General features: G+C 33.5%; 1 protein-coding gene across 1 annotated transcript in view; it reads right to left on the bottom strand.

The window, feature by feature from the left end:
- LOC128983640 (BCL2/adenovirus E1B 19 kDa protein-interacting protein 3) overlaps positions 1-10,675 on the bottom strand; it is a 29,101-nt gene extending 18,426 nt beyond the window's left edge. Inside the window, exon 1 of the mRNA XM_054403013.1 lies at positions 10,474-10,675. Within this exon, the coding sequence (XP_054258988.1) occupies positions 10,474-10,507 (34 nt within the window). The 5' untranslated portion in view covers positions 10,508-10,675. The remainder of the gene's footprint in view (positions 1-10,473) is intronic.
- Positions 10,676-16,010: the final 5,335 nt, after the last annotated feature.

Below are 16,010 nucleotides of genomic sequence, written 5' to 3'. Positions count from 1 at the left end.
ACTCCTCATATTCTGTAAAAGGAAACATGAAAATAAATTGATGGCATGATATTTTCTACTAACACTCGAATGACTATGTCTAAATATTTTATTTGTGTTTTAGTTACCATAGCCATTTTATAAGTTTTGTAAGGGAATTGTCCAAAACCTAGGCTTGTTACTATCTAGTGTTGACCTTTAGTTCGACAGCATCATTAGCCCCATGATAATTGGCACCTCAGGCCCAGAATCTGTCTCACTTGGAATCAAACTAGAAAATTTAAGATTTGAGGGGAGCACTGTAAACATTTGGCTACCAAGGCAATGTACTGTAGTCCTTTATGGCTGGAAGGTGAACATAAGACAGTCATATATCGTGAGATATCCTAAGCTTGGGGGTTATAGTGAGTTAATTAGTAAAAGGAAACTTGGTAAAACTGCATATGGTTTTATGGATATATTGAAGGAAATATCTCGCAAATCTTTTGTTTTTACCATTCTGTTAATTCATCACCACAAATTAAGTCAAGAATAACTCCTGCATGTAAGTCACGACAAATAATAATGAAGCAGCTTGGAACAAAAGAGGTGGTCAGGAATGGGACCGTGTAATGTGCCAAGCCTGTGTATTCTGTTACAGTCAATACTTTTTGTTTTGTCTAACCTGCAGTTCTACTTCAAAGTGATCTAGTGTAGCACAATGGATGCAAAAATAAACAGGCATCAGATACACATAGCTTTGTTTGGCCTGAAGCCGGCATGGGTGTATTAAGAAGCTCATTAATAAAGTTGTTTGAGCAAATGCTTACGAGGGCACACAATACAATCTATATACGAAGGCTTAAACTACTTAGGCCTACTTCCTTTTCCAGCACACATTGACTTAATTTCCATTTTCCTATTACAACTAAAAGAGTTAGGCATACATGCAAAATAGATATGAAGTCATCAGTTTTCATCAGCACTGTATCCATTACAACTTGTTTCTCTTGCATCACAGAGCTTATATGATACCTCCACCCACTCAATCTAGATCTGTAATATTGTGCTTGTGTAAGTTAGTTATAATTTACTTTGGACACTGCAAGAAGACTTCTTATTCAATCATCAAATCTGTCAAAAAATTGAAATTTGGGTTGTGAGCTGATTGAAAAGAGGACTGCATGAAAACAGTTCAATGGATTGAACACAAGTTTATTTATTCATTTATTATGACTAGGTATTTGTATTATGTTGTCCTCAACCTATTGAATCTAAAGCCAAATAGTGTTTAGAGGACGCTTATATATGAATGGTTTATCCACTTTTTTAAACCCTTGTCTTATCAAACATCAACCTTCATTACTAACATCATTAATTTAAGAATCAACAACAAATAAATTTGGATCCACGATGCCTTAATTATTTTGGTCACCAGTGGACAACAATTTTAAAAGAAGTTAACATTTGTCTTTTGGATATTTGAGGTTTGAGGAAAATTAGTTTTTTATTTTTTCAAATCCTAGGGCAGTTTTACTTACACAGTTTCCACGGGGCTTTCCCAAATTCCAACCAATTTCCACAATTTCTACTGGGAACCCCAAAACGACATTGGGACAGCTCAAAAATGTTAAATGCATCACAGGCCTGAAAACTAAAAACTGCCGCCATTTTGAATTAGGTTGAAATAGAGACCTCTAGTTTTCACCAATATTCTTTTAAACAATTGGCCTTCAAAATGAGGTGTCACTTGATAGGGTTTTATGTTTATAAATTTTGAGCTGTCCCCAAAATACCCCATTTTGGGGCCCGGGCATAATTGTCTTAGCAACCAAAAAGTAATTTTTATTAGTTTCTTGTTACAGTAATAATAAGTATAGTTTCCTTGGTACAACCCATAAAAACGTAAATAGGCGATATTGGTGTAGGCCAACAAATTAATAATAAATTAAATAATATTTTTACATGGGGTCTCTGAGGCTAGTGAAAAATAAAAAGGTCGCCATTCTGTAATGGGTTGAGATAGAGACCTCAAGTTTTCGCTAATATTCTTTTAAGCTAATGGTATTTAAAATGAAGTGCCACTTGATGGGGCTTTGCATTTAAAGATTTTGAGTTACCCCCAAAATAACCCATTTTGGGGTTTCGAAGGAAATTGGGATACCAACAAAAAGTGCACTTTTATGTGTACAAAGTTTGGTTATCCTGGTGTAAGCCATAAAAAAGTTAATAGGGGTTGTCCATACTTTTTCACAACCCTGTAGATACAAATATGTAGGTACCGTTAGTTAAATTTGTCCTATTCTGGGAAATAATAACATTATTAAACTCTAGGAAAATAGATTAAAGGCAAACATCTGTTGTTGAAAGTATTAGCGAATTTCCCTATAGGGAAGGAAGTAGCTATTACCGTAGGTGGCACGGTAAGACCTGGAGCCGGGACCGATATACTTTAAGTTTAAATATATATAGTGTTTTATTAAAAACGGCTTTTATGCCAATCTATATAAATAAAATTAGAGTTTTGTCTGTACATTGCTCAGAATCATAAATTTTTAGGTTATTTTTATGTTTTATACATTAAAGAAGCCAAAACAAGTCTCGGTACTTTCCTGTTAAAGGGAACATTCATTATTATCGATGATTTTTTTCTTGATATATCGATATTAACAAATTGAAAATATCAGCTGACAACTATGATAAACATTGTTCAGTATCAACAAACAATAATGAAATGAAACTGTTTAAAAAAAAAACCTAACATAACTAACCAAACTTGTGTAACATTTAAAAATTCGGTGTTTAATTTGCATTTCTGTTATCAAAAGGAATTTTTTTTTAAGTACGGCTAGTTTTGTTGGTTATGTTAGGTTAGCTTAGAACAGTTTCATTTCTTAATCCGTATAATAGACTATTTTAGCCTAAACACGATCAGTTGTCAATTTGTAATGGATCGGAAAACAAAAATATCGATATATCGAAAAAAATCATCGATAATAATGAATCTTCCCTTTAACAGGAAAGTACCCAAGTCTCATCTAAATATTTAAATATTTAAGTTATATAAATATTTGTTATATATTAAATTATTTATTGTATAATATATATTAAATGTCTGTCTGTAACACTCGAGATGGCATTTTACGCAATCTTCTCCAGGAAAACAAGAGTTCATATCAAGATCCAAGCCATTTTAATGTATTCACTGGATTGGCGAGAGTGTCTTTAGCCATTAAAATATGGCCTCAATAATTTGTAAATGAAATTACGGACGTTTAAAAATGCAGTTTTGTGCGATTTTTGTCAAGTTTTCCTCCAAATTTTTATCACATAATCATCTATGAAATAACGAACAGCTGTTCGGATCAAGATTATTTTTTCTAGCTGTCACTGATATGTTTACAAATGTTGTTTACAAATACCGCAACCATTTCCGATCACGTTTTGAAGCCAAATCCCATCCAAGTGACTGTGAGAATAAAAACGTTCTTCTTACATAAAGGATTTAATTAATCGCAAGTGGTATAATATAGTGTAACGGTAAATTAAATTAAATAACTAGGCATCATCCAGGTCAGGAACCAGAGATTCTTTGTGTTTAAAATTGTTCTGGAGTTTTGATAACCAGATAGAAGACAATTGAATCAGTGTTGTAGGTATACGGCTGGGAAACTTCAATTTATTAATGATCGTCGCCAATAGCTTAGAAACAAGGCCCCACTCATTGACGGCGCTTCAATGGCGGTTGTGTAAAGTGTAAAGTAAAAAATCACATCTGCAGTGGGTGATTGTAACAGAGGTTTACGGATGATGCTAAACTCTATTTTCCAATGTGTCACTTTCTGTTCTTACCATTGACTATATAGTCAATAGTTCCTACTCACCCTGTGATGCAATCGCTGGACCATATAGCCAATAGTCCCATAGCCCATCTCTTGGGTACGTACGCTTACCCAATTATTTATGACAACCTTTTCGACGACGATCCTTTCTTGTTTTTTTTAGATTTTTTTTTAATATTGGCCGGCTTATCTAGTCTCCAACAATGTTTTGATGTTTTTAAGATGTCTACCTGAGCTTGTTCATTACATAGAGTCAATTTTATTGTTACTTCAGCTGAAAATATTATACAATTTATTGTTTTGTTTTGCTTAATAATTAATTATTAATTACTGTTTTCTCTATCTGTCAGCAACTTGTTCTAATTTATGTAAATTGGTATGTACCGTAGGAAGAATAAATAAATGAAGATGGGTTTGTTTGGTGGTTCCCGGCAGTGATTCCAAGGCCAGACATGCGGCGAGAAGCGAGCGCCAACGCCAAGGCTACACGTGGAAAACGTCACGTACACGTCACGGCCCGGCTATACATAGCACACAGGCTACAGGCTATAGGCCAGTGATCCGCCTCGCCTCGCACAGTGCCAAACATCGCGGCATGACACGGAAACCGCGCAAACATGTTTACGCAAATAAAGCCACGGCCGCTTGTTGTACCGGGGATATCCGCACAATGCGAGGAGTAGGACAAACAAACGTAAACATTGAGGCGCAGTTGGGTTGACGACTCGGTTACGCTTTTAGAACTTTTTATCGCTGTTCGCCGAAGGTCTTGAAAGCTAATAGAACTCATGTCCTCGTGCTGAGTGACAAAACAAAACTGTAAATAAAACGTTGTATTGAACTAATTTGGAAGTCAAAATTTTGAACCTAAAATAAATTTTGAGAAAAGAGTAGACCTACGCTGTATTTATGCTTGTTAAAAAAAAATACCAGGATTGAAAGCCAAAATTCCGTATAGTTTAAAAACCACTTAAAAGATAAAACCACACAAGATACAATTTGTTCCATACTAGCAAATATAAAGTTTGAACTTTTTAAAATCTTTTGGTCAATAGTGATTTTATTTTAAGATTATTTGATTTTTATACACTTGGTGGGATTGCATGGCTTATGATATTGATAGCTTTAATGCCACCTCAATTATTAAAATGTAAACAAATCATAAATAATACAGAAAACAGATTCTTTTGGATGATTGTTACTTGTTAGCCGAAGTTGTTAACAAAGCAGTGTTAATAAATGGCGTAGCAGTTTTCTCATATCAATTAGATGTTTTAAAATAAGCACTACGTGTGCCGAACGCGTCATCGTTAGCCCGTTATCTTATGTGGCGTGGTGGGCGAATCAGTCTTTGTTGATATGGTCTAATTGTAACTCATCAACTCTCGGCCAGACTCCCATGTTGGCTGTCTAGGCCCCACTCGGCCTTGACCGCTCTCTAGACACCGTGTACGACGACACGTTCCATAACTAATACCGTAACTGTTCGTGGAATATCGAATTAAGATACGTAAAAACAAAAGCGTAAAGTAGTTTACGCAACGATTGCGTAAAGATTGTGTTAACGACACGAGTAGAAAATTTAAGGTACGAGCCTTGGCGAGTGCCATATAAACTTCTACGAGTTTACGCGAGTTGCGTACACTACTTTACCTCCGACATTGTTTTAATTACTAAAAATCACTATTCATAATTTCTAAAAGAGATTATGTTTTCGTTTATAACCTCTCATTGCCACTGGCAGTGATGCAACGAAACACACTAATTGCACCAATCAACAATTAAATTGGCCTGAACAGCTGATTAGTTGAATTTTGATTTTGAATCATTACAATTTTACTTCTCCTCTCTCAAACCTTGAACCTCATTGGTCAGTTACCCGTGTTGTCATGAGTAAAACTATGCTGTTATGAAAGTAAACAATGCTGTTATGAGATACTTTTCAATTCTAAGAACTGTACTGAAACGGCTACTTTAAAAAAACGGTCGTAGGTAAAGTATACAATGTAGGAGGTTGCTGGTTTTACACTATTTCAAAGGTTAATGATTTTTTACATATACAGTAGTCACAACACTGTTTCTATCATCTCTAATACGCCCCGGGTTTTCTGTAAAAGCCGGTTTTGCAACGAAATAAAAAACGGCTCCGAGAGCTTAAGAAACATTTCAAAGCCTAATAACAAAATATCTTATTATTAGTGATACCCGACGATGGTAATAACCGAGGTGCCTGAAGACAAATATTGGTCCCATCGGTTCTTAAGAAAAGTGCCTTAAGAACAGACGGTTAAATGTTAGTACCGCCGGTATCAGTATACTTCACTAACACCACGAAATATTCTGTGCTAACACGAACCACGGGCCGCCGATGACCGCCGCGGCCGCGGCATCGGACGTCGGACGCGGCAATCGTTACACCAAATTTCCCACGACCGCGGGTGTTCCAGGCGCCATATGACGTGAAAAGAGAACCAACGGCAATGGATGAACTCACAAATAAATATGGCCTATTTTGGTAGTGATTACTAAAGGCCTAAAGAAAACAGTCTAATAAAAATATTCGTACAACAATTCACAGGCTTTTGTCCTGTTATCAAAATTTACACACTGTCCCTGGCAATTATAAGAATTTTACTATATAATATCTAAATAAAATTAGAGTTTTGTCTGTACATTGCTCAGAATTATATATTTTTTTGTTACTTTTACGTTTTAAGTATGTTTTATCTATGGTTTTATACATTAAAGAAGCCGAAACAAGTCTTGTATCAATTATTTCTGTCTGTCTGTCACGGCCCAGAAGGCATTTTACGCGGCCTTCTCCTGAAAAACGAGCATCGATCGGAATTCAAATAATCTTTTGTATTCACTGGATTGGCGAGTGTCTTTAGCCATTAAAATATGACCTCACCTGTTTTTAAATAAAATAACGGACTAAATAAAATAATTTTTCAAGTTTTCTCTGTTTACCACATAGGCCTACGTTATTTTAGGATGGCATACTTTGCTTATTTTAAGATATGGTCTTATCATTTGGGGAAATGGTATAGGCATTAATAGAGTTTTAATCAAGCAGAAAATTATTAGATTATTGGCAAATGAATCAAAGTCAGAACACTGCAGACCTTTGTTTTTACAAACTGGTATTTTAACTGTGATAAATCTGTTTGAAGTCATTAGAAATTTAAGAAAAAATATTGATAATTTTAGATTTAGATGTGATGTTCATGATTATAATACTAGATTTAGGGACAAAATAGATATTACTAGATGTAAGTTAGGTAAGTTAAGGCACAAAAATACCATGATTATTTGGCTGTGATAGTATACAATAAATTACCAACTTGCCTAGTCAATTTAAAGTCTGATAAAATGTTTCTAACTAAATTTTATAAATGGCTACAGGAAAATCCCATACTCGGTAGAGGAATACTTTGAGCAAGAAATTGTGATAGTTTAGGCTTGTTTTGTTATTTTGTTCTGAAATGTTTATTAATTGTTTTGTCTTTAAATTATTTATGATTCATGTTTTTTTAATAGTCCTTAAGCCAATACCACACTGTACCTGACTCGCCATATAATTTCTTATTTTATGTAGCTAACTTATTAGGCCTATTTTAAAATTGACAAGACCTATTGTATTTTGTATTTACTTAACGGTCAATAAAATGTCTTATTGTCTTATGAAATACTCATCTGTTTGGAGAATACGACATCCATGAAGTAACGAACAGATGTTTGGATAAAGATTATTTTTTCTATATGTCACTGGATATGTTTACATTAAACCTTGTTTACAAATACTCAAATTCAAATACTGCAAAATTATATTACCCTAATTTAATTTGGCCCTGCAACCATGTAAGAAAATCCAAAACCAAGTGAGATTAAAAACGTTGTGCCTTACATAACGGATTTTATTAATCACAAGTGAATCTATAATGTGTAACTGTAAATTAAATTTCTAGGCATCATTCAGGTCGTTAACCGGAGATTCTGTGTGTGTTGTCAAATTGTACTTGAGTTTTGATAACCGGGAAACAGACCCTTAAACAGTGCTGTATACGGAGTTTTGCCTGCATATCTGGAAAAATGCACATTAATACGCAAACCAACTGCTGTTCGAAGAAGGTTTTTTTTACTGACTACATGGTCCCGTCCATAGAACGAGTAGACAGCTAGTAATTATTAATTAATAAAACTGTAATAATTAAAACTATATATAGGCCCTAATATTTTAATTAAATCACCAAGTTCTCCATTTGACTTGGTTTTTGATTTGCTTATCTACAACAGGGATTGTCAAAAAATGTACTGACATCAAAACTACAGTTTAGTAGGTAGGCACAGAAAATTTCCACTCATAATTAACTGCTCCCTATTTTAAAATTGCATTTCTTCACAAATACACCCATAAGTAAGTCACAAAGATATAACATTTTTTATGAAAGGTTTAAAAAAATGCTTGTAGTCAAAATATTTAAAACAACATAGGCTACCTAAATATATGTCAAATGAAAAATGACACTGATTGAAGCTCCCTTTTAAAGAGTGAGTACTAGTGTACAGGCCTACTTAGTGAGGTGCCGAAAGTACTGTGTGGTACCAAGTAGAGCCGAGAATAGATTTTTGTGAGAAACTGGCACTGGTAGGTACGGTACCTGTTCCAACATATCACTATAACTATTAAATCTATAATTTATAAAGCTAATAAGGATCACAAACCTCTTAAAAAACTGTAAGCCGCACACCAATCAACCGCATACTTTAACTAAAAAGGTCTTTATATGAAACTTCTCCGAAAAATATCAAGTTTACCAGTAAAGCCCTCTCCTATAATAGGCCTATTTTGCTAAAAAACACATTTTATTACCCTCCCTGTCACAGCAAATCTAAGTAGTATACTCATTAAACCTGATGTTATTTAAATAGATTTAAGTGAAAATCATGGTAGGGAAAATCTACGCATTCTGATGGAAAGAATATATTAATAAGCAAGCATGTTTCTTTAAAACCTTTTTTCTCAGCTCGTGTGCATGGCAGGGAAAATCTACGCGTACTGATGGAAAGAATATATTAATAGGCAAGCATGTTTCTTTAAAACCTTTTTTCTCAGCTCGTGTGCATGGCAGGGAAAATCTACGCGTACTGATGGAAAGATATTTTCCTGTAGATGTGCAGAATCCCTTTATAAATTAAAAAAGGCTTGAAAATAAGCACAAAAAATGGATTTTAAATTTTAAAAACATGGGCCTTATGGGTTGCCATGCTAGTGACAAAATAACAATGAAATACAAACAGAATATCAAAACAAATGGAAGAAATTCCAATCACATGTTTTATTTACAGTGCGGGGTGGAAATATAGATATCTGTAAAATACATATTTTTGGTAGGGTTTTCGACAGTTGGATGACCTCTAACTTAGTATAAAGGTAGGCCTAACTTACCTATTGGTTTGTTTAGGCCTACTTTTCGTTATACATTTGATCCTTATTATACGGTTGGGATATGTTTAAATTACGATAAAATTATTAGTTTTGATCCTGCCACACAGTTTAATACAAATACAAAAGAGATTTTCATTAAAATAAGCATTAAGTAAGCTACGACCAAAATGTCTCTGTAGGCTACAATTTGCGTGATAAGAGTATGTAACTGTTGTTTTTTTACAGTTGATAATAGAGACTAACATGTTTTTCTTAAGAATTCTTGCCCCGTTTACACCTTTTTTCTTAAGTTTTGCCCCGCTGGACACGGGCAGGATAAAGTATCTATAATGTTACATTATTAATAAAATAACAAATATACTCAAAGCCGGCAATGCGACCTTGAACAATAAAACACAACTGAAATAGGTAGGTAGGTACATTATGAGAGGGTAGGTGAACCTCAAAATGTTAGACAATGCTACCCTCCTTCCCGAAACTCCATCCACCTGGTGAAAATGCCGAAGTTAAAAATGTTTTTTATTTTTATTTTTAAATGTTTGACGCTGTCTATCCAACCCTGGCTGGTCAAAGACGAAGAGGGGGTAATCAGGTAACCAACTCAAGGGGTCTAGGCTATGCTTAGAACATCTGAGTGAGATAGAAAGCCTAAGTTATTAACCTACTGATTCCTGTGTTGGAGAACAGCCAGTCTCCGACAACCTAAGACACTTTACAGTCAGTTTACACGTGATTGTTGGTTTACACTATAGGCTTACTTAAGCCTATCCGCCTAAATATACGTTTACTACAAGCCTAAGTTAGATTGGTTTGGTTGAGTACTATAAGCCCTCTACTTAAAACTACAGATTAACTTATGCACATTGGTTGGTAACTTAACAGTGGAAAAGTGAGTAATGTGAATTAAAGGAACAAGTAGGCCTACTAAGTTAGGCGGTTAGGCCCTCTTAAGTTACGTACCCTAGCCTACTTAAAAATTACAGCTTGAGCACATTGGTTGGTACTAGATTAGAAGTGGAAAAGTGAGAAATTTTAAAGGAACAAAGGTCTATGACAGAAATGAACAATCAATCATCATAATGCAATAGTTTATAGTTATTATCGCATGCCTACGTGACACATGAAATAAGCCTCATGACGTAGTGTAGGCTGCAAGCAAAGCAGCTGTTTGCAGTGTTTACAATGGTAGGCCCTACTGTAGTCAATTAGTTGGGAAATACTCACCACCGAGGGCATCTTCATTCCGTTTGGACGTCATTATAGTTCATAAAATCTTAAGTATTTCACAAATAATAGAAACTAGAACTGACTTTAAATCACAAACAACACAATGTCGATACCCTTTGTCCCTTTAACACATAGCGCGTAGAATCAGTCTGCCTGAACTTCTGAACTACTGACTACTCGACTACTGAACTGAACTGTCACTTGTATTATTATTATTATGAATCTATTCAATGACACAACGCTTTGTTATTGTTTTGGTTTCTTCCTATTGGTCGAAGGTATGTCGGCTCATCAATTTAGCCAATAGCATTCAACAACGATACTGTAGGAAGCTGCATCGTTTAAAGAAAGCATGCTGGGGATCGACGCTTTGAACTCATATTCAACCATCACTATGTAACTAAGCATGTATATATTGTTGTCATTGGTTATATAAAACGTAATCAAAACTATATTTTTAGAGTATCTAGTTTTACATACTTATTTCAGAAATCCCAGTTACAAAGTGGCATATAGATCCAAGATAAAATTAAACCTTGTTATGATTTTGCAAAAGTACGCATTAAATCTAATGATATTTAAATCGAGAATAGAAATGACTTGTTTATAGAAATATTTTAGAAAAATCCAACCAGACAATTTAAATTTATTCTGCAGTTTTTTTGTGGGGACAATTATGAAGATCGGCTTGAGCTTAACTATATATAATATATATAATATATAATATAGCTTAACTACCTATGCCAAATCCTTATAGTAGCCACTTGATTGTTAACCCTAGATCTGGCGCAAAATGTAAAATTTCTGATGTGCTGACGAGAATTATCTATACATAGTTTGAAACCTCTTCTAACCTATGTAACTAAAAGAAGAAAAATGTACTTATATAATACTAGCAACAGAGCCCGTTGTGGTACAACGGTCTCTAGTAAAATAATGGTCGTGAAATCCATACACCGCTTTACTCACTAATGGTACAGATTAAGAACATAACTTTAGAATCGCATACTTAACATAAGAAACTCACTTTAAACACAAATGCAAATGATTGTTAACAACAACATTTAATCAAAGAAAAATCAATTAAATAACAATATACCAATACCCAAGTAGCACACATCGTTGGCCCAACGTTGGGAAATGGTTGGCAGAAATTTTAACGATTTGCCAACGTGTTGGCCCAACGGAAGCTGGTATTCGTTGGCCATACAAAGGAATGAATCGTTGGGCCTTCGTTGGGTTTAAGTATAAAACATTCTAAAACGCATTTTAACGAATTGATTTATTTAAAAGTACATAAATGTTATGGCAGCAGAATATAAGACAAATATTGTAAAATTTGGATCTATAATAAATGTAGTCAAATGATGTTGTGATAGGTACTAGATACAGTGGGGAATACCTGCTTAACATATAAAAAATAATTATAATAATTCCATTTTTTAAACAATATTCTTTAACTTATTTGAGCTAATTTTTAATAGTTATAGGGGAAAGATTAATTAATTATATAACAATCAATTATAACAGTAGCCTACTAATCTAATGGTAATTATAAATAATCTATATTCAAATACTAGCATTCTCTCCAAACTACCAGAAAAACAATTCAACTACTTTATGAAGCCTAAACAGATTAACAGAATCATATTAGGCCTATACTGTAGCATCAAAAATATTTGAAGTATTGTGACCATTGCACCTGTTGGTTACTCTTTGACCACTTGAAAACACTCATTATCAACAAAAGCACAGTAAGCTCAGAGGTAAGGCGTGAGGCGCACAAGGCGAAGGTACCGGGTTCAAGACCCGTTCCGGCCAAATCATTTTATCTCGTTTTTTTCCAAATTAGTTTTTATGAACTATTTAATCAATTTACTCAACTGATAAATGCTTTTCATACTAAATCTTTATTATTTTGTGTTTCTTTTTATTTTTAGGCCCAATAATGGGATGGATGGCCCTTCCGCAAAAATTGGTTTGGTTGGCCAACGATCGACAGAAACGTTGGGCCAACGATTTTCCAACGATTTTTGTTACTTGGGTATGCTGTTAAATTATTAACACATGTTTCGTATGATTAGATTATGCATAATGGTAAACCAATTATTGTGATCTATAAAAATTATTGGTTTTTATTTTCCGAGTCGGTCTTCTACCCGGACGATTTTCATAATTTTGGCCTTAAACTAAAGGTATGGACGCACCACAGATTTGCCATCAGGCATCGGCATTCATTTTGACGTATATTTCGAGCTATGCAAGAACATATTTGTCATCAAGCATCATTATTAATTTATCCAAAGTATTACCCAACGAAAAAATATAAATTAGATTTATTTGATTTTTTATATCAATTAAAGTGTATTCCAGCAGTTCTAATTACATTACCCCTAAAAATATATGTTTTGGCCTAAAAACCTTTAGTAAAATACCAGCTTACATTTTAGCTATTGATTATCAAGATTCCGATCTTAATATCCTTCCTATGGAACACTGCTGAATCACGAATCAACAATAATTATAATCGTTTTAGTACTTATCTGCAATCAATGGCACGTAACTAAAATTTTATTGAAGGTATTTTATATGTCTTGGTCTTAAAAATACTTCAAAGGCTTTCACTTGAGATATTGATAGTTTTAATAAGTTAAGTTAAAGATATACTGTATAGCTCAATCAGAAAACATAAATTTAATTATATCTTGGATATGGAATTTAGTTGTAGATATATTTACTCAATTCTAATTACTTTTATTCTATGTTTTGACCTGAGAAACCTTCAGTGAAATACCAGCTTCCATTTGAATTATTGATTATTAAGATCAGACGTACCTAAAGCACACTACTAAATCACAAACAACGCAAATTTAAAAAAATGAGTTATATTTGTCATCGATTTTTAATAGTCAAACGGTCTTGCTTGCAACCTCAACAGCAACTGTCAGACTTTGACAGGTTTCACCAAGTAAATCTTGAAAAAAACTAACTTTCATAATTATTTGTAAATCTACACGAATTAGGCTTTCCAATGACTAATTCATTAATTATTAATTAATTAAATCGATGCAGTAGAACTGTAGATTTAATTGTACAAAATTTAACAACATCTTTAATTCATGTTTTCTCACCATTATACATTTAGAGGTTGCTTAACGTTTTTGCAAATAGATTTGAAATGGTGAGGAAATCGAAGAAAGTGGAAGGTTATATTCTGATAGAGAATAAACTTTCCTACAAATTACTATTATTTATTTCTGGAAAATACTCAATAAAGGCAGCCCAAAGTTGGCTACAAATATAAACTTGGAATATAAACTTGGAAAAAAGGCGTTTTAAATGTATTATTGTTTTTTATTATTGTTTTACGTCAAATATGTAATAAAATCAAACTTTCATAATTATTTGCAAATTTACACGAATTAGGCTTTCCACGACCCATTACGACCCATTAAGTAACAAAATCGGTCCGGTAGAAGTCTAGATTTAGTTGTACAAAGTTTAACAAAAATATATCTAATTTAGTATTTCCTCACCATTATAGATTTGGAGATCACTTAGCTTATTGCGAATAACTTTTAAATGGAGGGGAAATCCACCAAAGTGGATGTGATATTCTGAAAGAGAATAAAATTTACTACAAATAACTACTATTCATTTCTTTAAAATGCTTAATAATGGCAGCCAAAAGCTGGCTCCAAATAGAAACTTAAAAAACAAAAACTTGAAAAAACAGTTTTTAATGCATTTTTGTTATTTTTACTTTTTTACCACAAAGATTTAATAAAATCACAGTTTCATAATTATTTGCAAATCTACATGAGTTGGGCTTTCCAATGACCCATTAATTAACAAAATCGGTCCTGTAGAAGTCTAGATTTAGTTGTACAAAGTTTAACAAAAATATCCCTAACTCAGTATTTTCTCATTACTATAAATTCGGAGGTTGCTTAGCTTTTTTGCAAATAACTTTTAAATGGTGAGGAAATTGACTAAAGTGGAAGGTGATATTCTGAAAGAGAATAAAATTTCCTACAATGTGTTACTCTACACTTCTTGGAAACGCTCAAAAAAGGCAGCCAAAAGTCTAACCCAAATAAAAAGTGTGAAAAACACCGTTTTCAGTGTATTTCTTATGGAAAACATGTTTTTTTTAAATAATTTTTCACCATAAATCATAACAAAAACAAACTTTCATAATTATTTGCAAATCTACACAAATTAAGCTTTCCAACGACCCATTAATTAATAAAATCGGTCCAGTAGAACTCTAGATTTAGTTGTACAAAGATTTTTAAAACTGAATTATATATAGAATAGATAATTTGTATTTTCAGAGTTAACACAGGTTCTTTATACCAAAATTAAGAGGTTCATCAATGGTGGAAATGAAAATAGTTTTTTTACAGCTCAATAATTATAGGCGCTATTTGATAATGCTACATTCACAATAAAACAGCGAAAAACATTTTTGTGGATTATGCCACGGCCGCCTTTCACTCCAGGCCGCGGCCTTTGAAGTGGCAACGTCGCAAGTGGTGTTGTAACAGCTGTTTTGTTTGGAAGCAGCCACGATTACTACATCGTGTATTCTAGTACTACATGTATAATCTAGTATTCGTGTAAGCAGCTATTGGTATCTATATATATATATGTATAAATCCTAAAGTACCCATGAACTTTTGAGAAAACTACAAGTCACACCCCCATAAACCATATAGGTACTTAAAATGTTCGTCATGACGAGAAACCTTGCGCAAAACTATCCATTTTTTTAATAAATTGTCCTTTAAGGTCATAATTGCTTTCCAAAGGGAACTTTCCATATACTTAATGTTAAAAATACCTCTGTTATTATTTGCATGTTATTCTTTGAATTTATTACCTTATTAAAATCTGCTGTGATTATTTGTTTGTAATGCTGCATTCTGTTTTGTTTATTTCAGCTTAACTTAACCAATAAATAGTTTTATTAATACTTATGAAGTCAAACGGGTTGAAGCCCGTGGGTAACAGCTAGTTTGTGTATTTACGAAAGCTTGGTTACTGGACTATGACAATATTGACTCCGCTAAAAATGTACAGATATAGATTTTTAATACATATTGTTTTGGTTTTCAATTCTGTATGTTTTATTTTTCAATATTTAAATAAATTTATGTTCATAAATTTAAATCAATAAAGTGAGAATTAATGAGCTAATGTCACCTGTCTGCCATGTTATCTTATGGGACGTCTGTCAGTCTGTCACTAAACAACACCACTTGCGACGTTGCCAATTCTACCAGGCCGTGGCCTGTAGTTTAAGGTGGCCGTGATTATGATACCCAGATATGACCATTGAACTCATAAGAGCAATATATTCTTGTGGAGGCCAATCCCGTTCATGTGGGAGAAGAATCATAGCAGCGATGGAACTCTAGCTCATGGCATGGATAGTGGCATGCCCATATTGTAGTGGATGTTCCCACGGTCAAATTAAGAAATATTTTAAGGTCACCTTTTCCACATCTGGTCACAAAATAGACAACAAA

The sequence above is a fragment of the Macrosteles quadrilineatus genome, unplaced genomic scaffold, assembly GCF_028750875.1.
Source record: "Macrosteles quadrilineatus isolate MER2022 unplaced genomic scaffold, UCM_ALF_1.0 Scaffold_1__1_contigs__length_201487025, whole genome shotgun sequence".
Lineage (NCBI taxonomy): Eukaryota > Metazoa > Arthropoda > Insecta > Hemiptera > Cicadellidae > Macrosteles > Macrosteles quadrilineatus.
This window is presented reverse-complemented; position numbering and strand designations above follow the sequence as displayed.